General features: G+C 38.0%; 1 protein-coding gene across 4 annotated transcripts in view; it reads right to left on the minus strand.

Moving 5' to 3' along the window:
- The window catches only part of ZFYVE28 (zinc finger FYVE-type containing 28), a 145,989-nt gene that overhangs the window by 44,727 nt on the left and 76,280 nt on the right, over window positions 1-24,982 (minus strand). For all 4 annotated transcript variants that reach the window (XM_071447482.1, XM_071447481.1, XM_071447480.1 and 1 more), the window contains exons 3-7: window positions 16,633-16,770; window positions 13,901-14,103; window positions 12,086-12,175; window positions 9,668-9,757; window positions 6,953-7,054 (exon numbers count right to left, since the gene is read on the minus strand). In XM_071447482.1, the coding sequence (XP_071303583.1) occupies window positions 6,953-7,054; window positions 9,668-9,757; window positions 12,086-12,175; window positions 13,901-14,103; window positions 16,633-16,770 (623 nt within the window). The remainder of the gene's footprint in view (window positions 1-6,952; window positions 7,055-9,667; window positions 9,758-12,085; window positions 12,176-13,900; window positions 14,104-16,632; window positions 16,771-24,982) is intronic.

Genomic DNA, 24,982 nt, shown 5'->3' on the forward strand with positions numbered 1-24,982 from the left:
TGGGCATGGCTGAATTCAGCCTGGGGAAGTGCTGAGTTTATTCCTTGCTCTGCTTTGCTTTTTTGGGGCTTTTGCTTTACCCATTAAACTGTCTATATCTCAACCCATGACTTTTCTCCCTTCTACTCTTCTGCTTCTCTCCCCAGACCCACTGGAGGGTGAGCAAGCTGGCTGCATGGGGCTGAGCTGTCATCCAGGGTTAAACCACAACACCAGGTCATTAAGGACTAAAGCTCCTGCACGATGTTAAGGACAAGGCAGGGCTGGAAGCAAACACTGAGCAATTTAGCAAACTGTGTTTTCCATAGACATGCAGCATCTCCAGTGTTACCAAGTGTCCTCAGTACTGCAGTTTAGGACTACAGGCACCTGAAAACAAAGTGTTATTAAGTGCTTGATAACTTAAAAACAAATCTGCAGACACAGCAGCATGTAGTTCTAGGCCTGAATTTGATTTACATTATCCTTCTCAATTAGAAATCACATATACAAATATCCTCTGTCAAGAACTGCTGCCACCATTTCCAAAGATCTGTAAGTGTATTTTAGCAAAAAAAAAAGGATGGGAAAAGCAAAACCTGTTCAACAGAGGTTAGGAGTCCATTATTCCTCATGTGTTTAGGCATAACGTGTAAGCAGGTGACATACAGCTGGCATAACAACAATAATATGCACATATTAAAATAATTCCTTTGAAGGAGTAAGTTTGGTATAAAAAAGAGGCCAAAAACCACCAAAGAAAGATTCAATACATCTCACACCTTGATTTCCAGTAAATGGTTTACATTCTTAACTTTCTAACTCAAAGATCAAATATTTTTGCAAGTACTACCAGTTTTTCAAATAGCTCAAAATATACATCACTAGTATCTGACCTGTATATTAGCTACCTACAGTTTGAAAAAGCTAACAGTTTAGATAAATATTCTTAAGTCAGAAAAAAATTATGGCTATGTACTTTCCACACAATTAACATTTTATTTCTTTAAAAAAATCTTGCTTTATATGAGTAATATGACCCTGAAAAAAGTTCTAAGCTTCCAGAAGTACCACTTGTAAGAACAGTTGCACTCCCTTTTCACACTCTGTAACAGAGAAGTCAGAATTTCCTAGAATCATTCTACCTACCTCTTCAAATCTAAGGTTTGGCCATTTTTTTCAGTCATAAAAAAGTAAGAAAGGAAAATGGGCAACCTTTGTTAGACCCACTTTCCTAATAAGCCATAAAGCAGTATTGCTATTTGGCACACTAGAACATTTTAAATACCCTTCCATTCCTTTCTTTTGTCTACATAGTATGCAATGATACCACCTTATTATTACTCAGATCCTGTATTTAACCAGTGTCTCTAAGAGATTAAGCACTTGAACATCACCTTAAAAACAAACTGAAAATGGCTTAAGTTTTAAGGCCAACATAAAAACAGTAGTATTATCATCAGTTATTCTCGAAATAATTATACCAATAGGATGAAAAAAACCCCATAGAATAACATGATTGCTGCCATGAGGCTTTGCATTATGAATTTCCATTTTGTTAGATAAGAAACTCTGATCTAGAATTTTATAAGCATAAACAAAGTAATGTGAGACTTGAAAACAGTTGAGGTTTTCATTCAAAAAAAACACAACAAACAACAGTAAGCACACAAATGTAAATGTGAAGGGTTTAAGCTTGTCCCTCACATATTCCAAGATATAAAGACATAGGAAACTTCTGGGTTGGTTCAGGTCCTGTCAAGTAGAGAATCCTGGCTCCTCATGGGTCCTAAGGAAGAGCAAAAGCACAGGACAGACCCACAGGGATCCCTGTGAGTCCATCCTCGTGTCTGACTGAACCAAGGCAGCATCCCTGTGCTCCACAACCCCCAGGGAGCTTTTCTTGCACAAACTAAAAACTGTGTGTCAGCAACTGAGCAACAGAAAACTGCTTAAACATCAGCTACCCTTCTCCATCCACCAGTCACACACACTTCTCAAAACAAGGAAATGAGCAACTTCTACAAACAGAGACTGCACCAGCAACATCCAAAGGAATTTGCTTTCCATCCAAGCCCATCAGCATAACTGAGAATGATCCACTGGGCCCAGGGAAAATCTAAGATTGAATCTTTGCATTTGCAGCATCTATTCTGGGGTTTTATTCAGTACAGAACACCCAGGGCAGCATCCAGGATTATTGAATGTCTGGGTGTCCAGAGCTACTCTGCTTCCCTTCCAAAGGCTCAGAGAGCCTGGCTGCTCAGACTGATCACACATTCACTGTAAATTCAGGGCTGGAAACACATTTACTTTTTTACACATTTACTCCATGGACTTGAGTAATAAATTCTGTTTCTGCCAATAACATCACCCCAAAATTTAAGAGCAATTGTATGCAGTTTTGAGGATAGTAAATAAAGCCTGGTTAAAAAAAATAACAACAACCACCACCAGTGGAATCAGCTGACAATCCTCATCTCTTTTCAGGTGAGTCAGATCCATGCAGCCTTGGAAGAATAACGTAACCAACTGAATTACACATGGTAGTCTACCAGCCCTGTAATTTCAGTAGAGAAATAATCCTGCTTTAAATTCAAAGGGAATATGCTCATTTTCCTAATCCAAACACAGGAAATTTTGCTATTAACAAATACAGCTTATTCTAAAAGAGGTTCAAGTAATTATCTTCACTTCCCTGGTTAAAAATTCCCTAGATTCACCAGTCATTTTTAAGGATGACAAATGTTTGAACAACAGGTACCTTTTAGATACACTGTACATTAGATTATACAGGACTCACTGCCAATCTGTCATGCTGTAAAATGACTATGAAGATACTGAAAATGAATGTTAACCGAAATATGGAAAGAAATGTGACATTTCACCACTAAAAAACTGAACATCAGGCGTCATCAGTAAACTTTGAGCTTTAATTAAACTGTAGCAACTTCAGTGGTTCATTTCCTTTCTGCTGAAGAACCTTTAACTCATTGTGATCATATGGACAAAGAGGATTTCTCCCTCTGCTTACATTATTCAGAAGGCACAGGTGAAGTCAGCACACTGCTGCTCCTCAAGGTGGGTTGCAGAAGCTTTCTTTTCACAGGGGCTTCAGAAAATAGTGAATTTTAAGAAGTGCATGTTGAGGTTTCACCTGCTTTTTTACTCTTTTTGGCATTGTATCACAGAAAGGCAATCTAGCTTTCAAAATACAAAGAACATTCTTCTTTCAGAGGTTCCAGCTACTCTCAGAAAAACAAAGCAAGTTCTTCAGATGTGCTCTGCCTGTTATAAGCAGCAGTAGAGATTTGCTCTGCCTACTGCAAAACCAATGAACATATTTCACTCTACTGCCAATATCCAGGCTACAGAAATGACAAAAAAACTTCAAAGACATGAGGCCAGATGTCTTTAAGACAAGTTCAGCTTAACAGGGGTCAGGGCCACAAACTCCCTAATCCTGCACATTCCTCAAACCTCCTCCATTAACTTGGCTCCTATTCTGACTGGAATTTTAAGCTGCCTTGTTTTCAGAGAACAGCTTCATGGCTTTTGCCAGCCTGTGCTTCAGTTCATGCTCCAAAGGGAGCACAACCAGCTGCCCCAATGGAGCTGCCATTGTAGGAGCCTGGTGCAGGTACAGGGATGCCACACACATCCCCCCACTCCTGCTGTGCCCTGTCCACAGATGTGTCTGACACACCCACACTGAGAAACCAACACTGAGATATGTGACAAACTGCACTGACACTCCTTTAGTGCCACAGTTTTGAATCAACTCTAAATTTTGAACACAGCCACCTCAGAAAAACTATTCCAGCTTTCCCCCAACCACTGTGCACACTTAATTTAAATAAAGCAAATTTACACTGCCCCACCCAATTCTTTAAAACACAGTATGTATCCTGCATTTAATTTCTAGTCAATGATACAGAAAGGTTTCAGTGTATTTAAAATTCTGATTCTGCACCACTTGATGTGCACCTCCCTTGATTCTGCATCACCAAAATCCATGGGGACCCTGCCATCACTTGGAATGGTCTAGAAACAAGCACCAGGAAAGCAAAGAGCTCTGAAACAGGGCAGGATAAAGGAGTACTGCAAAATCCCAAGTTTGCTGACTTTTGAAAATCCCTGTACAGCAGCCTCAAAGGCATATACAGTATAGGTAGTGTTTTAACACAAGAATGTTCAGTGTGACATATCTGTGCAAGGAGCAGATGATGTGATCTGGGTATTTCCTAAGCAGATTGCAGCAGTTTGGCAGAAATGCTTCAAACACCTTTGTTTCAAAGGCACAGGGATAGCACTACTATATAATTATGCTTTGGTAGATGTAATGCTAATGTTTTACACACAAAATAAAAGTCAACACAAGCACCTGGCTTAGATATTAATTCAAACATTCAAAGCCATAATTTGCTGTTCAACCTTTCCAAAAACTCAGCAAGAACCTTTATTGCTTTTTCTCAGAGTCTCAACAATCTCTATTGTTTTCAAAGTTGTCAGCCACCAGTAGGACACCAAAAATTTTCATACCTAATAGATATTTATCTTCTCTGCTAGTTCTGATTTAATTATGTGGATAAACATACTTAAATACAGTTCTTATCTTTGCCTTATGGATATTTTAGGATAATACAGTTTAAAAATTAATTACCTGTAATCCTACAAAATAATCAGCTCTGTGTATGATGTTACTCCATGAGCTAAAATACTTAGTTGGCTAAAAAGTTATAGAAATTTACAGTGAAATTCAGTGGGATGTGATCACATTCTGCAGTAAGATGTTCTATATTCTTACAACAGGCACACAACTGGAATATAAAATGCAGCTGTTTTTAACAGAAAACTTCTGAATCTATTTTCATGCCTTAACTATTGGTGCTGCAGACTGGAGAAAGATTCCAGGGAAAAACACTCTTCCTTTGTTGGGGAGCAGAAGTATTGGTATCAAATATCATCCCATCTTCTTCATAGGTTTCTAAGAACTTTCTCACAGAGTATGGATTGCAGCCTGATGAGTTAAAAAACTGATAAGGAAAAAAAAGCCCTACACAGCTTAGGGACTTTTAAAATTAATTCAATTACTCTGTATGAACTGCACACTTATTTGCATCTCATTGTTATTTTCAATGTATTTTCCATTTCAGATTATTACAAAAGGATCTTTCTGAGTTCTGTTCTTGCCAGTATTTGAGTTCCTTCAATTCAGAGACTGCCAGACATGGAATTTCATATTACTTCTTGCTTGAATTTTTGCTCTGATAGATGTTATCTCAGTAAGAACACTTTGCCAACTTTGTCTCCCAGACAACTGAAGTCACATATTTTTAATGTTCCCTTTCCTTTACAGAATAAATACAAGTCTTAAAGTATATCAGAACTTTGCCAAAATTGGATAAGAAAGATTTCTATGTTTTAAAGTTTGCATTGAAAACTGTAGTTATTGAACAAACAAGGATTTTATAAATTTGTTTTCAAACCCAGAGCTACGTTCACAGTAAAAAATGAAAATTAAATAAAAATTAAATGGACTGAGCAATACACTGACTTCATTGATTTTCATTTTCCATGTTGTGGAATATGAGGAAAATAAAGCAGAAAATACAGATTATGAGAAGAATATTACCTTTTAAATATCTTTTTCGCTTTAGACAGCAAGTGGAATGCTGGGGAAAATATCTGCAATAGCCACATATTGGGAATAAGGTATTTTAATGTAAATTTTATGGACTTTTCAAGCTTCAGTACCATTAAAGCTTTTTCCTCCTTGTAACTTCAGTTTTGCCCCTCAGTTCATGTTGTTATTCTTAACCCAGTGTTTTAAACTACCACCATTACTCAAAAAACCCCAACAAACCAAACATGTTGATTTGTCAATTTTAATTCTCAGATTTCAATATGAATATCACTAATGTACCTAAAAATAAGACTTCTAGACAAAAATACTAGGAAGCTTTCAAGGGACACACAAGGATGTGGTCTAGATATTTATAAAGGCTAATTCAGAAATAGCTCCCCTCTGAACCCCCCCTGACAGAGCTCACATTCTCCCTCAGGAGATGCCTCACCTCTAAGGGATGAGAGGAGATCAGTCTGGATATAAACTATGTGAAAACTATTCTTGTATCAGACTGTCAGCATGACATCCAGGGAAGGCAATAAACTGCTGAAAATTGGACACAGGGAAAAAACCCCAACCATTCAAATTATCTCTAGAGATTTCAAGCAACGAAAGTTGCAGATGGTATATAAATCTGAATTCTAAGAAAATAACAGGGCTTATGGATTAAGAAAATTTTTTAACACCCAGATAAAATACCTGAAGAGTGTACATAAAGATCCTTTAAAGATACAGCTCAATTTCTCCAAAGTAACAGATCAGTCTTCTAAAAACCTCAGCTAAAAAACCAAGATTTTTATGTTCTTTATACTTGAGCCAAAGCCCATATCTCCAATGGTAACCCACACTGAAGCATTATGGAAAGAAGTATAAAGTGATTCATTCTGTAAAAAACCAATTTACAATATGAAAAACTGATAGTCATTTCTATTAGGTTAAGAATTATCTGAGTATTGCATCATAGGATAACAAGAAAATGTAATAAGCCTAGTTAAGCAGAAACATTGATGCTAATTAGAAACAGAATCTCCCAAAAATAAACTCTAACTTTAGTACTTCAGGCATCATCTAACCAGAAGGAAAATGTGAAATGCTATAAAATGATACAAAAAAAAAAAAAAAAAAAAAAAAAAGAAACTATCAGAGAGATTAAAAGTTCAGAAAACTACCATGAAATGAAAACCTACATTTAGTTATTTCACGGGTATATTAGGCTGATGAGAGGAAAATGCTGTTTATGGTTAACACAGCAAAGAGAAACACTTTTTTAAGCATTTATGAGTTTTCAGGACTCTGATTTTCACTTCAGAAGAGAAGCAATTACAACTGTCATTTATTACTTGCCTTATTTTTCTTAGCAAAGTGTGAAAAGGTCTGAAGAGCTCAGACATATCTTCTGGTTTATGGTCCAAGTTTAATGGTCCCTCGGAGTAGACAACAAGGCCACTGTAATTCAAACACATGCATGAACACACACAAATGAAAATTTTATTACACAGAGCAACCACTGAATAGCCAGAAAAGCAACTGTACATAAGCATTAGAACAACATTTAACTACATCTCGTTACCTTATTTTTGTCTTACTCACCCACAGCTAGAATTAGATGCTATTTAAAGTAACAGGAAAAAGATCCCTTCCACTCTGTTCCCCTTTCTTAAACATGGCAGAAAAAGCAATGGAAGCATAAAGGGAAGAACACAATTTACTTCATTGCTGCAGCTAAATTAAAAAAAAAAAACCAAAAAAACCAACTAAAACCACAAAGAAAACCCCACAAAGGAAATCTATTATCAAGTACATTGGGGGAGGTCCACTGATTTGACATATTGCAGATGGCTTTTCCTTTCCAGTCTATAATTTCCAGGTAAGGAAGCTGACTCCTGAGCTCCTAGTTTTCTACCTCCAAGACAAATATAACATGGTATTGATATATGGTAAAAAAAGGAAACAGAACATATTTTGAACAAACCATGCTTTTAAATCAACTCAGCACTTGTACAAATTTCCCTGGAAAGAGGTAAATTCACAATCCTGAGAGCTTGCAGGTATTTCACTGTAGGTATCCCAATAGCTCCTCCTGACCAAATCACCACTGCCCAAACCTGTTTGTGTATCATGGATTAAACAAAATCCACCTTCAGATCTGCTGTGCCACACCACAGTGGGTCTGAGAGGATTCCCAAAGGCACCACTCTGCTTAAAACCATTTAATCCTCTGCCCACTGCAAAAGCAATGTATGTTTCCCAAAGGCAACCCATTCTCACAGCTGAGATTACACCAGTTTTCTTTTTCCAAAGCCATTCTCCCCTTTCTGTCCAGTGTCAGTGCTCTGTTACCCAAGAAATTTCAAAGCATGTTTTTCTTTTCTTAAACTCAAATTCCATATTGCTCCAGAGAGCTATCCAGCACCCAAATCACCCAGAATAACACAAGTCAAAGTCTTTTGGTCGCCAGCCCCTTCCTAGCAAGCACCTGTGTGACCACCAAAGACACTCTGAAACACAGCAGCAAAGCTGATGTCACAATCTATATGAATTTCTCTGAAGTATTAAAAAAAAAAAAAGCCCAGAGGATTAAGGTTTTAAAGGCAGGAGCAGGGAAGAGGAGAGGAGAGCCAGAAAAAGTTGCTTTCTTTGCAAGTCACTTTTTTTTTTGTGGCTTAAGACAAATTATCTTGTTGCCAGGGATACATAATTTTATCTTTTTCTCTATGCTTGCCAAGCTCCAACAAGCAGGCAGCCACAAAGTGAAGCAGTTATTGCTGACTCATGTCTTATGTTCTGCATAAGCAAATGTTACTGCTTGGCTCAGGGAAAGCTCAAGGCTACTCTCCTCAAACTTCTACCTGATGCAAGTCACTGTTCCTTTGGCTTTCAGGCACTTTGCTTGCCACAGAATTGAACTCTTGGAAGAAATTTTTCAAAAAAAAAGTGGGCTAGAGCACTACAGAAAAAAAATATTATGAAATGGCTTCTGTACATGTGTAACATTTGAAAGAGCTCTGTAATACTTCATGACAGTCATTTAGTTCTTATCACTGGATAATTAGGAGCACTTAAACTTCCTCTCTTCTTCTCTATCCTTCTTTGTAATTTGGGATAGACATGATCTGTTTGCCAGAGAGCCCTGGTTTTCCAGTTAGTGCTGATGTGCTCTCCTTCACCGTGTCTTCCAGCAGCTTCAAACTGAGTTCTCACATTCCTGTTGCCTTCCAATAATCAGATTATTACTGTTATTATTTTTAGAATGACAGTTAGAGACAATATACCATTTAACAGGAAGAACAGGCCCCAGGGATTTCCTGAGGAGAAGTGTATTACACTCAGGATTTGAAGGTTTTTATTTCCCTCAATTATCCTACTTATATTAGCAAACTGTAAAACATCCACAATGGTAAAATATTAAAAATATGCTGGCTTTACTCCAGAGAAACTGCTGCCTTAGTAAACCATGAAGGCTCATTAGGAAAAATGCATCTGATTTGTTCAATATTGCAAAAACTGCATGAAGCAAAAACACTGTCAGTTTAGTTGAGTGGTCAATACAGGGCACAAATCAACACAAAAGTTACATATTAACACTTCCCTTCAAGAGAATTAAGCCTAACTCAACAGTTAGAATGCAGTTTGCCATGATAATTGCTTCTGAACCTAGAGTCATTGAGAAAAAAAACACAAAAAATTTAATTGAAAATTTGTAGTTTTCAAGACATGTATCCTTATGTCATCCTATTTTTGAGTGTCACAAAATATCTGCTTTCAAAAAATATTTCTGACAATATGACTGATATTCCTAATTTTTAAATTTTGCTGGAGGATGCCTGATCAATTGTTCCTGCCTGCTCTATTTAGAGATCTATCATCTTTTTTTTGTCTTGCTATTCTACATTAAACTGGTAATGATTTAGAACAAAACAATCCTCCTCTTTAATTTTTTTTAAAAAGTTAAAGCAAAATCAGGTGAAAGAGAGTCCATCAAAACTCTAAACACAGCTCTTCAAATCTTCAATAAACCTTTAAATGAGGCAGAGCAGAGAGTAGTTAAAAATGACTTACCATACAATGGCTAATCTTGGAATTGTAAACATTAAAGCTGGTTCATAGTCATCTATCATATCTTGAGTGAGGTATCCAAGCCTTAAGGCTCTAAGCAGAAGAATAAAGTTATTTAGTGAGACATCAAAGTCTTGAAGAACACATTTCACTAAGGAAAAGTTGGAAAAAATTGTTATAAGCCAAACCAAACTGATAGTATTTAACTCATGCACTGGTTTTGTACAATCTAAACCACTAAATATATAACTGATAGCTTAAGTATCTGCTTTAAAGAAAAATATAGTATAATACAAACATAAATGCAAGAAAAAAATCCCTTTAAGCATTTAAAGCTTTTATAGTCATTCAAAACACAATTCACTTGTATGAAATTTTCTCTATTTACTATTTCATGTCAAGCTTCAGCTTGATACTGAAAACCACTGGTGCTGACAATTTTTCAAATAAAAGAAACATTTTTAAAGTACTAGCAGAAGTACTTAGTTTCATTTACAAATACAAACTGCTGTAATTATCAAGGTCAATCTCCCCCTTAACTAACAAAAAACCTAAAAAACCACCCAAGAACAGCACAGTTCTACACTATAACTTACTGAAGTCTAAGGATTTAATATTTGGGGGAGACTTCATTGTCCTCAAATAACTTCTCAAATGTCTTAAGCCCCTTTTAAACTAAATCCTATTTTGCTTGGATTTTTTACTTTACTATATTTTCCAGGTTGCTTCACAGATTTTCAGATTTTACCATATGTTTCATAACATCCTCAAATTTCTTCTCTGACTTGTTCACATCAGTGTTTAAGATTGCAATGAAAACTGCCCACAAATCCTGCTTTTGGTCCTCAAAAGAATGGAAATAACTTTTTCTTATTCCTTACCAGCATTGTCTAGCCAGTACTGCTGGGGATGGACAGGACACAACCACAAAGCAAACCCTGGCTGGTGCCAAGAGTGGATGGACACACTGGTGTGTGGCCCATCCTCACTCCCTGTTCCTTCCTACAGCCCAGACAGATTTCCCAAAGCTACAAGTAAGAAACCATCTTTTCCCTCTTACTGGGCAAATACAAAATCCCAGAATTGTCAGGGTTGGAATGGACCTCCAGAGATCAGCCAGTCCAGGTGACACAGGAACACATCCTGTGTGTTTGGAATGTCTCCAGAGAGGGAGACTCCACAACCTCCATGGGCAACTGTTCTGCCACCTCAAAGCAGAGAAATTCTTCCCCATGCTGCTGTGAACTTCTCTTGTTGTAATTTATGGCTGTTACTCCTTGTCCTGTCCCTGGGCACCATGGAAGAGAGCCTGGTACCCTCCTCTTACACACACCTTGGAGATATTTGTGTGCATGGATCAGATCCTCTCAGTCTTGCCTCTCTAACAGGCCCAGCTCCCCCAGTCTCTCCTCAGACAGGTGCTCCACACCCCTCCTCATCTTTGTGGCCTCTGCTGGACATGTGTATGTGTGGTAGCTCTCTGACTGATGGAAGGTAACTCCTCCTACTCGTTGTGACCTTTTCTGAGTTGTAATCCTGTCCCCAAAATGCCTGAAACACCTCTTGGTGTCACATACAGACTGTGGCAGTGTGCTCTGCACTCCTCCATTCCTTGATGAAAGGACTGACCACACCAGACCCAGGGTCCTGCTTCCCAAGTTCCCCTGACATGACAGTGAAACCAACACTTATCCTAAGGGCCTCTTACAGTCAACTGCTATCTAATAATTCCACACAGAACATGATTCACTCATTTTCTTTTAAGAACAGTGCTGCACTGCTCAAAACCTCGCTTAGGCTGAGTATTTCACATGCTGCTCCCCTCTACTGCCCATCTGCAGGCTACTTAATCTGTCACAAGGGAGAAGAAAAAAAGCTGTTCAACACAGTATATTACAAATTCACACTTTTCTTGGCACTTGATACTTCTAGAAGAACTCATGGATTGCTGAATTGATTTCTTTCATCATTGTCCCTTCATACATATAGAGCCAAAGACCAGTCCTTTGAGATTTTCAAGAGCTTTTATGAGTTCTTTATGAAAATCACTGGAGGTTCACAGATTATTTGAATCATTTCCTCATGTATTCTTGAATGAAATATCATTAAGTCTTGATGCCTTGAACAGACTAAGCTTATTTAAATGCTGAGTCTTCATGTACACATCTGTGACTAGGCACACCAACAATACAGTTATTGTTGGATTAACTCTCGTGTTTTGTTTTGTATTTTTTTAATGTAGAAAACAAAAAACCACAGGTTTGTGCCTGTCAAGCATGCTTAATACCTTTGAATTTGGATACTTACTAGAAAAATAAAATACCTGGTGTTTTATGACAATTCTTCAATATTAATAGCTAATGTACTTCAATAAAAACCCAGACAAAGCAAACAAAAATTAAGATCTAATCCTTAACTTACCTCTCCACAGTTTCACAGAACAGTACAATAACCTCTTGCTGTACATAGTATTCTTTTGGAGACTTCACAGGTACCATGGCTGACACGTAACTACAAAAAATACAAATTAATGTTCCACTGTTTCACGTGCTTTAACAATAAACCAAACCTAGGAGAAATCTTAGAAACCTAAGATGATTTCCAGTACCAATTTGTATTTATTTCAACAGCACTCACTATGAAAACTCTACTGTGTAAGAATCTCTGAGAAACACAGCCAAATTACTTATTGAAGTGGAATTGAGGCAGCGGAAGTCAGCAGTAATTTAGAAATATTATAATGATATAGCACATTTATGATACAATGAAGTAATTATGATAGCACATTTAGCTATCAGAACCCTTTACTCTGTGGCACAGTGCCTTGGAAGGATCTTTACTGCCCCATCTTAAAGGCAGAATAGTTTACTCTGCATTTCCTCAATAAAAAAAAAAATCTGACTTAAACCAAACATTTTATCTATAATAATTTTATCTGAAATTAGATGAGTAAAATTCAGTTACCCAGATGACACAGTTAAAATTTGGCTTCATTTCTATGTGGAATTACTAGCAAAAGCACTAAGTCAATAAGGTAAGAAACACTGGTAGAAGTTTAGTGGTTTTCTGTCACTGTGTTACTTAATTGGTCATTTGTAAAATACAAGTAACACAGAAAGGGAAGAAGCTGTTTGCAAAACAATGGTGAAGAAAAATGCTGTACATAAAGAGTTGGTAGTGACAGACCAAAAACTGCACAGACACTGCCAAGAACCAGTTACTGATGTCACTGGTGTCTGCACTCAAACCCACAATTAAAAACATATTTTTAGACAACATTTTCAATTAAAGTGTTTTCAATGTACCACAATAATGATGCCTTTTCTAATCAGAAAAAAACCTGCTGACCTGAGTGAAAGAACACAAGAGAATAAAAACTTTGAGGAAGGGCAAGCAGTACTGTGGGACATGACAGTCTATAGGTTATTGCCAAGAAATATTAAAAGACTACCCAATTCTAAGAAACATGTTCTGCTAAGGGCAGCAGTGACTGTGTCATATTAGATCCATAGATAATCCTGCCCATTATCTTGTCTCTGGCCAGTGCCACAAACATCTACCACACAGGCAGGTAGCTGGCTACACTCTGAAGCACAGTGCAAGACTGGTCAATGTGACCCTTGAAGAAAAAAGCATCACCCCAAAAAGCAGTTATTGTTACTGAAGCTATAAACCTCTAAGTCATTTTTCCATCACAAGTTATCAAATCAGTGATTTCCTGTGGTTAATTATGGTTCATGTTAAAAGCACTTCCTCCATCAGAATTCAATTTGCCTTCTTCAATTCACTGGGTACATCTTGCTTGTACCACTAAACACAAGAGGACAAAACCTCTGTCTCTAGAATATTCATTATCATTCTTTTCTTTTTAAACATCTATTTGTTGTCTTTTCTCTGACAAAGAAAACATTAAGAGATTTATGGTTTCCTTTTGTGTCTTGGAAATTCTCCCTCAAATGCCATATGCCAGTATGCAAATGGGGGATTATAGTTTAGTTGGAGAGAGCAAATGTTGATTGCTAAAAAGCTATTTAGTTTTCATTATTGCTACACTGGAAGGAAAAATCTAACTATACACAAATTACTAAAGAATTCAAATACAATGATAAAAAATTTACATCATTTTTCTACTCAAAGAATATAGATCGAAAGAGTCAATTTCCAAAAACCAACAAGCCAAAAACCAGTTGCAGTAGCTAAGACATGCTCACAACACAATTACTTCATCTGTTTTACCTTAATTCAAACTCAGCAAAAAGGACATCAAAATGCTTGAGAGAATCTTTCATTTTTTCTGTGTAGAGGTTCAAATCCCTTAAGGCCTGGTCACGGATGATATTTCTGACTTCCTCCAGGCTTCGGGTCAGATCCTTGGCCAAGGGCCTCATGGCCATACTCTCAATTTCACGATTCATAATAATTGAACCAGCAGCCAAGCACTATGAAAGACATGAAAAGATAAAATATTAGTTTTTACAAAGTAAAAATACTTCTATACTCAAAAACAAAGCACAAGATGTGCTATTTAATAAGATGTGCTTTTGAACAAGGGCAGTAGTTAGCCCCAGTTGGCTGTGAATTATTAAACAAGTGAAAGATTAAGGCTGGTATGTCAAGAGTCAAAAGCTTTCACAGAAAAGGTTAGGGAGCAGCTCAGCCAGGGAGAGATGAGAAGAGGAAAAGGTTGAAGAACAAGAATGTCTTAGGGTGAGCACAGTGCTGACAGAAGAAGTAAAGTGATTCTCCCACCAGTTATGCAATAAGTATTAGCAGGATAGATCCTCTATGCACACACAGATTCCTTAGATAAAAGAGGTGGGAATCCAGCAAAACTACAGTCTATGGACTAGTTTGATTTGGATTTTTATTTTATTGTAAAATAAATCTGTTCCTTATAAAAATAACAAATTCTGCAACTGTGATATCTTTTTCAGCAAAACTGCTCACACTGGCTATCACACAAGGATCCAGTAAGGCCAGCATCCTGCTTCCCACAAAAATCATGATAATATACAAAAATCAGGTCACTGAGTGATTCTTCCCTTCCAGTGTCTGGAAAGCAACTATTTAAGACTCCTTGCCCCAGGCATTATACATGGACTCTCTCTGACCAGCTGACAAAGACATTAACAGTAGATTTTTACTGTAACACATCAATAAAACTTTTTTTAAAATCTTGCCACTAAACACAACTACTGGCTTTATTCTTTTATGGCTACATTTGGAAGACAATGAGCACCAATATAAATCACACCTGCTGCATTAATAGAAATACTTCTGCTAACTGAGAAAATACAAGGTTGTTCTCAAAAATCAGGGGTTTTTTTCCCCTTTTTTAAATCTCCATTTGCAGCTGTGTCACCTCCCTCTCCCAGGCATCCTGTGGATGGGAGCCACAGTATGAGGGACCTGCAATCCCAGAAGGGGTCCTTTCTCAGCAGTCTGATGCATTGATTTGAGGGCACTCAGAGAAGACCATGTTCTTGCTTCTTATCAGCCAAAGCAGTGTTCATGGGAAGGATGGATAGAGTAAGTGTTACCTGCTGAGAGGGATTCTCAGTCTGATAACTCAGTGATTGTACTGACAAGGACAGAAGTGTGTACTCATAAAGCTCACACAACCTTCCTGCTCCATGAATTTACAGGAGGACAGTGCCTACAGCAGTAGGAGTTGGCATTACATCATCACTGCATATGTTCCTTTCCCTGAAACCAACAGGTCTCTCCAGCCTGAGGGCTGCACAGTGAAAGTTGGACTTGGAAACAGGTTTAGCTTATATAACACAGCAGTGAATAGAACAAGACTTAGGACTGGATTACAAAGCACTGACATACCAAATTAATTTTGTAAATTCTATCTGAGACTTCTCTGACTCAGAAGAGCCTACAATTAACAACTGTCAAAGCAAGTTTCAGAAACAGAACATATGGAGGCATATTGGACTGAACAAGATGGGAAATCTTCATGGAGAACCTGCACTCAAAGAAGAAAGGAGAAACTGGTAGAGGAAAAAAAAAAGAATATTAACAGGAGGTCAAGGACTGCTTCAAATACAGGAGAGGCAACACTGAAAACAAGACCACAACATTCTGTTGTGTGGTGGGATGTCTGGACTAACCCCAGTCTCAACAAATTCATGGTGTCACCTTAAGTCACCTTCAGGCCAGTAAAGTGACAAGTTTATCACTAAAGATGCCATAATGATTTACTTTTTTTAGCCAAAGACATCAGTACTAATAAATAAATATCTTGCATATCACAGCCTTTTGTTCTGACACTTCAGGCTTCCTTTGGTTAAAATAACAGAAGCAATAACACTACAAAAATTCCTTGATCCTACAGTTTGCTCTAGAAGACAGGATTTGAGAGAAACCAAGAGAAGAAAAGTGGACTTCAGTATTCTGCAGAGGAACTATTGTATTCTTGGCATACACATGAAATAAGGCAGTTATGTGCAACAAATGACAGCCTGAGGTTGCATATTTAGGACGAGTTATAGCATAACATAACCATTAAAATAAAGTGACAGCAGACACTTCTATTTGTTGGAGATGAACTTTTGTCCTGATAAAACTCCCTAATACACTTTTATTTTTTATTTGTTTTTGTTATTTTTTATTATTTTGGGGTTTTTTTAAATTTGTTTCTAAGATCTTCAAAACACAAGATGGCTGATCAGGAAAAAAAAAAGATCACTCAGATGCTAACCCACAAAAGAATAGTTTTTAACTATAGAATACTGGCAACACACAATTATGAAAATAACCTGGTATGCTCTTATCCCAACCAAAACCCCATTTACAAGAACCCCATTTCTCTGAGCACCCCCAGAGCAAGTTCTCTTGTTTATTTTGCCCTGTAATTCATTTTTGTACCTCTTTCAGAAAAGTCTGAAAAGGTTCTTGTGGCTTTACACAACAAAAAAAGTGTCTATTAATCCCAAAGTACAGAAGTGTGACAGACCTACCTCTGCTCCAAACCAAAGCTGTCCTGCAAGGTTGTCATGGCGAATTTCCTCTGGAAACTTCACACAGAAGTCTCTGTTGGCCCGTTCATGTGGAATGCATTCATCCATGATTTGGTTTATGATGTTCAAAACATTATCCTGAAGCAAAACACAGGATACCATATATACTGTTTGCATAGAAAACATTTTTTTTCTTCTAAAATAGACTTTATTAGTGAGGTACCAACCAATTAAGATAGAAAATGCAGTGTTTAACTCTCATGGTCTTCATACATACAGTGAAAACAGAGGAGAATACACAGAAACAAGAGCAGCAAACTTCACTCTTTGTAGTTTTCCTAGAAACTGTTTCTCAGATTAGCTGCACTTAACTTTGACTACTTTAATGGGACTTCTGATGAGGAGGCAGGACAAAGAGCTCGTTACCCCCAGCTATCTGTACCTATCAGTAAATAAACTAGAAGTACAAGTGAATTATACTTATTCCATTTCCTCTCACCACCCCAACAATACACACCCCCCTTATTGCCACAAAGAACACCTGACAGGGAACCTTGCAGTTGTTAGAAATTGAGTTATGCTGGATCCATTTAAGCTCATCCTGGTAATCTAAAGCAGTTTACACACTTGAATCCCCATCACCAACCATCTCATCCCCCAGACACCAGGAGGATAAAGGGATACCACACAAATTAGAGCTTTAATAACTGCTCTGATCTACCTCTGCACCAGGACAATGATCAAAGACCTACAAGCAGTTTCTTGATATGCAGTAAATAATCTGTATTCATTTATTTGAAAAGATAATTTTCACATTCCCCTGCTGGGAACTGTACAGAATTTAATTAACATAATAAAGGTAGATTGGGAGCATGAAAAAGGCTGAGTGCTTTCATAAAGATGTTTTGTCTTCTGCTTCTTCCGCTCTTTACAGAATTCACATTCCATTTAAAGTATTTCTCAAACAAACACCACCACATCTGCCTGTACAAAATTGTTTAACAGACAGAATTGCCTTAAATCTACACTTCACTGTTTTATTTTCCCCTGCATATAAAAAACAATAGAAGACAGGAATTTTGAAGAAACCTGCCCCTTTAATATGTTCCCCATCAAAAAAGAAAAAACCCACTTTAGCTACAAAGAATAATCCACATTTTCTGCAATTTCTCCACAGACTGCTGCACCTGCTGTTGCACCAAAATAATCTTAACATTAAGGCTGTAATTACAGTTGTCTTCATCCAAAATAATGGAATAAATTAACGATCAGCAATATTTATTACACACTGGTATAAGGCACTTTATTTGTTAACAATTAAAACACTTTGACAATAGAGTGGTTTTTGCGAGGCTGTCACGAGATAATAAATTTCATTTCAATAAAGTTGTAAAAAAACAAACCAAAAACCCCACCTCATACAGTTAAAACACATGAGGAAGTGTAACCATCTTCTATAGATGTAAGACTGAAAATCAAATGCCCTGTAGCCCCTCCAGGGCATCAAAACACAGACCATGGTCAGCAGGTACGAGAAAAGACAAGAGAAGAAAACTAGAATCAGTGCCACAAAATACCTGATTTTAGAGATGAAATCTCCCCCCTCACTCTGCTGCGCCCGTTGTACTGCCAGGATCAGTGGGGCACCAGGATCCCTTAGAACCCAAAGGGATGCCCCTTGTAGGAACTGATGGAAAAACCAACCTTAACAACTCCCTGGGGTCACTGCAAGGAGCACTGAAGTGCAAATGCTGGAGGAGAACAGAGCAGAGATGCCCAGACCCTGCTGCAGCAGCAGCAGCATCCTGAACCCCTGGCTGCAGAACACTCACCACCTCCCAGGACAACAGGGACTTAAGCAATCACATCCAAACTGGCATGACACTTTAGGGTCAGAAAAAACAGAATAATAGCAAGTTTCCTAGTCTCCTTCCACTTCTTAATTTATGGTATTGAGTATACTTCCCTCTCCAATATTTAGCTAAATCTACCTGGGAACTGAAGTATTTTGAAAGTAGGTCTCCTAAGAAAAACAACTCCTAAACTACCCAGCTCCCATCCAAAGTAACAGAGCAAAGACTGAAACTGAGGATAACAACATTTACATTGTAGAAAGGCATAAGTCACTCCTGAAGTGTTTCAAATCTGTTATTACTGATCTATTTTGAGACCAGGTGCTTTGCCTGTAGCTCTCACTTTATCACTAGTGCAATACAAGTTGGTCTTTATCATCAGGATGAAAAAGCCAGATTCCTGTTTTCAGAGAATTAATCGAAGTTTGTAAAGGCCTTTTTGCATTGGAGAGATATAGTGGTAAAAAGCAATCTTACCAGTTAAAATTTTACAAAGTTTCACAAAATGCAGAGAAATATTAAGGCAGGAAACTGAGAAGAACACTATTCAAATCTGGTTATATGAGACTGTAAGTAATCCAATTACATTTTATTTTAGGACATGATATTCCAATTTATTTTACTTGCCAACTGACTTTAATATGGGGAAATGCAATTTTTCTCTTACTCTTTTCCCCCTAAAATGCTACACAGAATAAGAGGAAAAGCCATATTAAAAAAACTTTCCTCCCTAAATTTTATTTTACTTCAGTGGATTATTTTTTAAATGCAATTTTATTTGACAGCAGCTACAAGACAGACTGAATTTCCCTTACATAACCACCTATATACATATTCAAAGTTCCTGATGTATCAAAGAAGATTTTACACAAATAGAATAAAGAAAGACTCACAGCTGGTAGGCAACTGTTCCATGGTTTTGTTCTGTTTTTCTAATCATTATACCTGTTTAAAAGCTCTAAGTTTCTGTCTAAATCATCTCAGGAGATAATTATTACAAGCATCGTGAAATTTTGTACCTTAATGCACTTAATTATTTCAACTAAAGGCAAGATGATGTAATGCAGATAATTCAACTTTTTACAATATACTAATGTTTAAGTATATAATTTGTTTCCCACTTAAAAGACACTTAATATTTTTCCTCATTTCTTCAACATTCCTATAATGTCTAGATGCTTCTGCTCCAGAGCACTCAAGATCTACCAACACATCTCCACATATGCCAAACTTTGAGTCAGGTATTCTTTTAAACATGTGCAGTACTACTAAGTTAAACTGCAGGTAATTAGAATTTTAATATACACTTCCAAATGGCCATAGATCACAATAGCTCCATCTCCAGTAGCAGTTGTCTGGATGCTTCACATGGGTTTTTCTGTTGGATTCTGGTTTTTCTGTCAGAGAGCTGAGTGAAAAAGCCAATTAAAAAGATGGGCATCTTTTCCTGCCTAGTCTAGCAGGGATACAGAAAGATCAGGAAAGAGCAGTTGATGGAACTTTGATATAAAATGTACAAATACAGAAAGATTTCTACAAGGTAAATTGCTTTTGCTGTTTCAAGATGTGCAATTTCCCAAATTCTCTGTTGTTCTACAGGGTTTATTTTATTGTCCTACAGAAGAAAAAAAAAAAACAAAACAAACCAACAATTCTCTATCACTTCCCTTCCCTCTTCCTCATTTTTCTTATGACACCCAGAGCAGAGTAACTTACATAAAAGATCTGGAATATTTGCTCCCATAATAATTTCAGATCTCAGATGCTTTAAAACTGGAAGGATGCCAGCCAATTTAGACAGACTATCCAAGGCATTGTAAGCAATTTAGTCTTTTCTTTAGAAGAGCTTCAAGAAACATTCAACTTATTTAATTACAGTATTCTGCTTTGTAAGCTAATAACAAATGGGTTTGGATACATGGTAGCACTGAAATTTTGATCCAACTTAAGCAACAGAAATCAATTAGTTGGAATTGAAGTAGTAAATCTTTCACTTGATCCATCTTTCTACATAAAAGCCTCCGGATTTTAATGCCTCCTTTGGTGGCTTTATCTGTTATCTTTTGGTTTATCTGCACGCTGGGATGTGCACAGTTTTGTTTCAGGTGCTCTGCTGAGGCTTTACAGCAGCACAGGCAGCCACTGCAGAGTTTCTGCTTTGGGATTTACTCCAAACTCCTCATTTCCTGGAAAACACAGCTCAGAGTTTCACATAACAGACAGCACTTAGATTTCATTTTGATAGGGAAGATAATGAGTGCTAGTGAGACAATGTACGTCGGTAGCCACAGTAGAGGACAAAAAGTTGGTTTATTTTTGGCCCATCAGTAATTAGCCATATATGAAATAATTAGAGCATAAAGCTAACATCAATTGCTGCATTAGCTTCCTGAATAGGTACCCCAAAAATGCCAAGAAATTAATCTTCCTCATACTATGAAACATATGTTTAGAGCAACAAAAGGCAAATTAATCTACCCTTTTGTACATGTCATTGATGAAATTTATAATGCTCTTCCACAATATTCAATTTAATATGACCTTTCTGAGGTCTTTTGCAAGACTTCTTCAAAGGAAGGTAACTTCCTGTGCTGTTCAGTACCTCTTTAACAGTCACGTTTTGAATTATCAGTAAAGTCCAACTAAGGCAATGTGGTCTATGACAATACCACCATGAGCTCAAGAGGTGATATTTAAGCCTCTTAATTTAAGAAAGTCCATGACATTTTTTGTTACCTTTTCTAGCTTGGTAAAAGTTCTAGAACTCCTTCAACATCACATTATGGCAATCAGAAGTCACTGATGAACAAAAATTAATGCCAAAAATAAAGGAAGATTTCATTGTAATTAAAGCAATAAGTGAATATTTAGGGGTTTATAGGCTACTTTAACAAAAGAATCCAGTACCAAGGTGGTGTCCTCTCTGAGGTAACAAACAGCTTCTCAATGTACACACAAAAGTCCTGGCTTCAGAACCCAGACAGTTATTTTACATAAGAGATCCAGAGTCTCTCTATGGTTTTCCCTCCAGTTCATCTTGCACAGATCCAAAGGCTGAGCTTTCAGACTCTTTTTGCCGCATCAGCTAATTGATTATTTCCTACTGGCAAGGTAGTACAATGGAATTGCTTGGCTTGGAAAAGACCTTTCAGATCCTCAAGTCCAACCACTAAGCCAGCACTGCCAAGTCCCCTGCTAAATCATGTGCCCAAGCACCACATGCACAAATCTTTTCATCACCTCCAGTGATGGTGACTCAGCCACTGCCCTGGGCAGCTTGTTCCAATGCTTGACAACCCTTTCCATGAAGGAAGTTTTCCTAATATCCCATCTAAACCTCCACTGGCACAACCTGGCCCATTTCCTCTTGCCTTTTCTATTGTTACTGAGGAGAGGAGCCTGAACCCCACCTGGCTACAACCTCAGGTAGTTGTAGAGAACAATAAGGTCTTCCCTGAGCCTCCTTTTCTCCAGGCTAAATATGCCCAGCTGCCTCAGCTACTCAAAAAACTTGTGCTTGGCCACAGCACTGCTGATCCAGGCCAGCTGCCATTGGCCTTCTTGGCCACCTGGGCACACCTGGCTCACGTTCAGCCACTCTCACCCAGCACCCCCAGGTCCTTTTCCACGGGGCCCTTTCCAGGCCCTCTGCCCCAGCCTGTGGCACTGCAGGGGTTGTTGTGACCCAGGGGCAGGACCCAGCACTTGGCCTTGTTGAACCTCAGAGCTCTGGTCCCACTGATCCAGCCTGTCCAGATCCCTCTGCTGAGCCTTCCTGCTACTGAAGAGATGAACTCTTCCACCCAACTTGGTGTCATCCAGAAACTGAGGGTGCAACTCATGAGACTCCACTTTCTAAAAGTAACAGAATTTTTCTATGTATGAACTTTAGAGAGCAGCTCCTAGTTTAACCCATCCCACTAGAGAGTAATACCAAAACTCACCATGAAAAGGAGGCACCTTGGATATCTAGCAATTTAAATTCTGTATTGCCCCAGCCTAGCAACAACAACTCTCAATAAATAAAGGAGGAATCCCCATTCACAGAGGGCAGAATGAAGGAGATATCATCATGAATTACTGCCATCTTCACTTTGCCTTCCCCTGCTGCAGTGAAAGCATCCTGCATCCCCAACATATTCATTGCTAAGTTGGCATGGATCCAGCTTTCTTCCCTATGGTTCTCTGCTGCAAATTAATTCCCTGACCTGCAGCACAGCATTTTCATTCCACTCTGTCCACAGTCTTTGATAAGAGGAGTTTCTCACAATGACCTACCTGATCCATGTGAGCAAGTGAGCAAACACATTGAAAAAACTTGTTAACGTGAGAAACTACAATTTAAGACTACAGTACTAAACATTATTAGAATCCTGTTTTCAAGGAAAAAATATTTAAATATTAATCACTCCCTACATGAGGTCAAATATGAAATGTAGAAAGAAAATAAAATTCCTGTTAGTTAATGGAGTTGTACTCATGGCCCAACTTACAGTCAAGCATTTTATATTTTATAGCCATTTGCTAATTATTCAGTAGTGACCAGAAGTTTCTCAAAAATTAAGAAAAGCTGTTAAAAGCCAACATTTAAAAAGACACATTTAATTATTTTATTTACTGATAATGAATGTTTAACTCTGCAAGTTTCTTTTTCACTCAACTACAATATCCCACTGATCACCTGACTTGACTGGGGGAAAAAAGGCAAATTTAACATCTGTGAACCAAACCCAACAGACAAAAAACCCAACTCTTCTGATACTTATAAGTTACTTAGTGTATTTAGAACAACCACACTCAAGTTCATTTGCAGTGAAGGATGGTGAACACATATGAAAGGGTTGACATATGAAAACATATGAAAGTCTGCCTGCTTGCAAAATAAATGTTAAGAGCTCTCACTCAATGGCAAACCCAAGTAGGAAGCAGGTACCTGACACCAACTGTTTGAAGATGTCAGGCAGCACAGAGAAGACATCTGCTAGAGCAATGCAACTCACACAAGTCATCACTACTAGGAGTAATGAAATGACAAATGTTGCCATCAGTTACAAAACAACTGAACTGGAAACGAAACTCTGAAGGAAAACCACTCAAATTAACAAGCTCTATGATGACAGGAAAAAAAATAAAGTAGATATGTGTATGGTCTCAGATTTAAGCTAAATCTTGACATCATCACTTTAAAATGGCTGTTCTCAGTTTTTCTTTCTTTTTCTAGAAAATAATTTTCTCCAAATAAGTCTTAGCTCAATCTCATGTCAAACTGCCTATTCATGGCACAAATTTCTGACTTTGCTGCAGAAATTCTCTTAAATACAAGCCTTATGAGAACTTTGCTCTAGAGTCCACCAGCTCTGTTCCAGTTTAAAAAAAAGCAACAGATACAATTCGGAAAACAATAATGACTCCCTCCTCACCACAGATCAATGAGGAACACCCAATGGGTTGGACAGAGTCAGCTTTTGGCTCTTCTTCTCTCTCTTGTTAAAAGGTATCTTGGTCTGCTTCAGTTTCTAAACTTTGTGAACATGAAGGTTTCTTTCCATCAAGTTCCTCCCTTGATGTCAGTAATTACCCTGCTGTGTCCTTCACTGACCTCTCCTAACATAACTAAAATAATGTCTCCAGGATTACAAATTAGACAGGCAAGAAAGACCTGGCCATTACTTCAGCTAAAAGTATTCCTGGCTCAATCCACACTGTTTAACCTCTGTATCAATTAACAAAATAACATCAGGAATAGATTCTTGCCAACTTCTAACCAATCATTAGGTTTCAGAACCCAGCAGGGAGTTCCTTTCACTTTCGGCTAATTTGTCTCCTTTAATGAGATCCATTTCCACCTAATTCTACAAGAAAACGTTCTTCAATGGACAGATGCAATCAAACAGGAAAACATCCCACCTCTGAACTGTCTCACTGTTCACAGTGATTATGGCACATACTCCCAGTTTGCTCCTGTCAAGGATGTTAATGATAATTAGTATTTCATAGATAACTCACTGCCAATCCATTACAGCACTGCCCTCTGAGTTCTGTAGCAGCTCTTCACAGGTACCCTGTCCATCAAGGGATGCTCCTTGATGCTGACTTCCTTTGTAAAAACTGCTTCTCTTCAGCATGGATCCAATTCCAATAAAGCATAGAATGAAAGAGCATACATTTCCCCCCTAGAGATTCCTTATTCTCGTACCACTTAAACTTATCAGATGGCAGGAGACACCTTCAGATAAGGTTTTTTTACTCCTGAAACACAAAGCCGCTTTTCATCACAGACTGGCGTCAGGCCATTTTGCAGTGTCAGCCTTTGGCAGCCAGGCCAGCTGGAGACAGCCCCCTCTCTCCCCATCCCACCCACCCTGCAGTCCCTGGCCCCATGTCCCACCAGCACTCAGTGCTCTTGTGTTGGGGACATTTGGGAAGGGTTTCAGTGCACAGAGCCAGAGTGACCCACATCATTTCACTGCTCAAGTTCACAGACAGACTCCACAAAT

This window comes from Agelaius tricolor, unplaced genomic scaffold (assembly GCF_023055355.1).
Source record: "Agelaius tricolor isolate 1412-34295 unplaced genomic scaffold, bAgeTri1.0.p SCAF_24, whole genome shotgun sequence".
Taxonomy (NCBI): Eukaryota; Metazoa; Chordata; class Aves; order Passeriformes; family Icteridae; genus Agelaius; species Agelaius tricolor.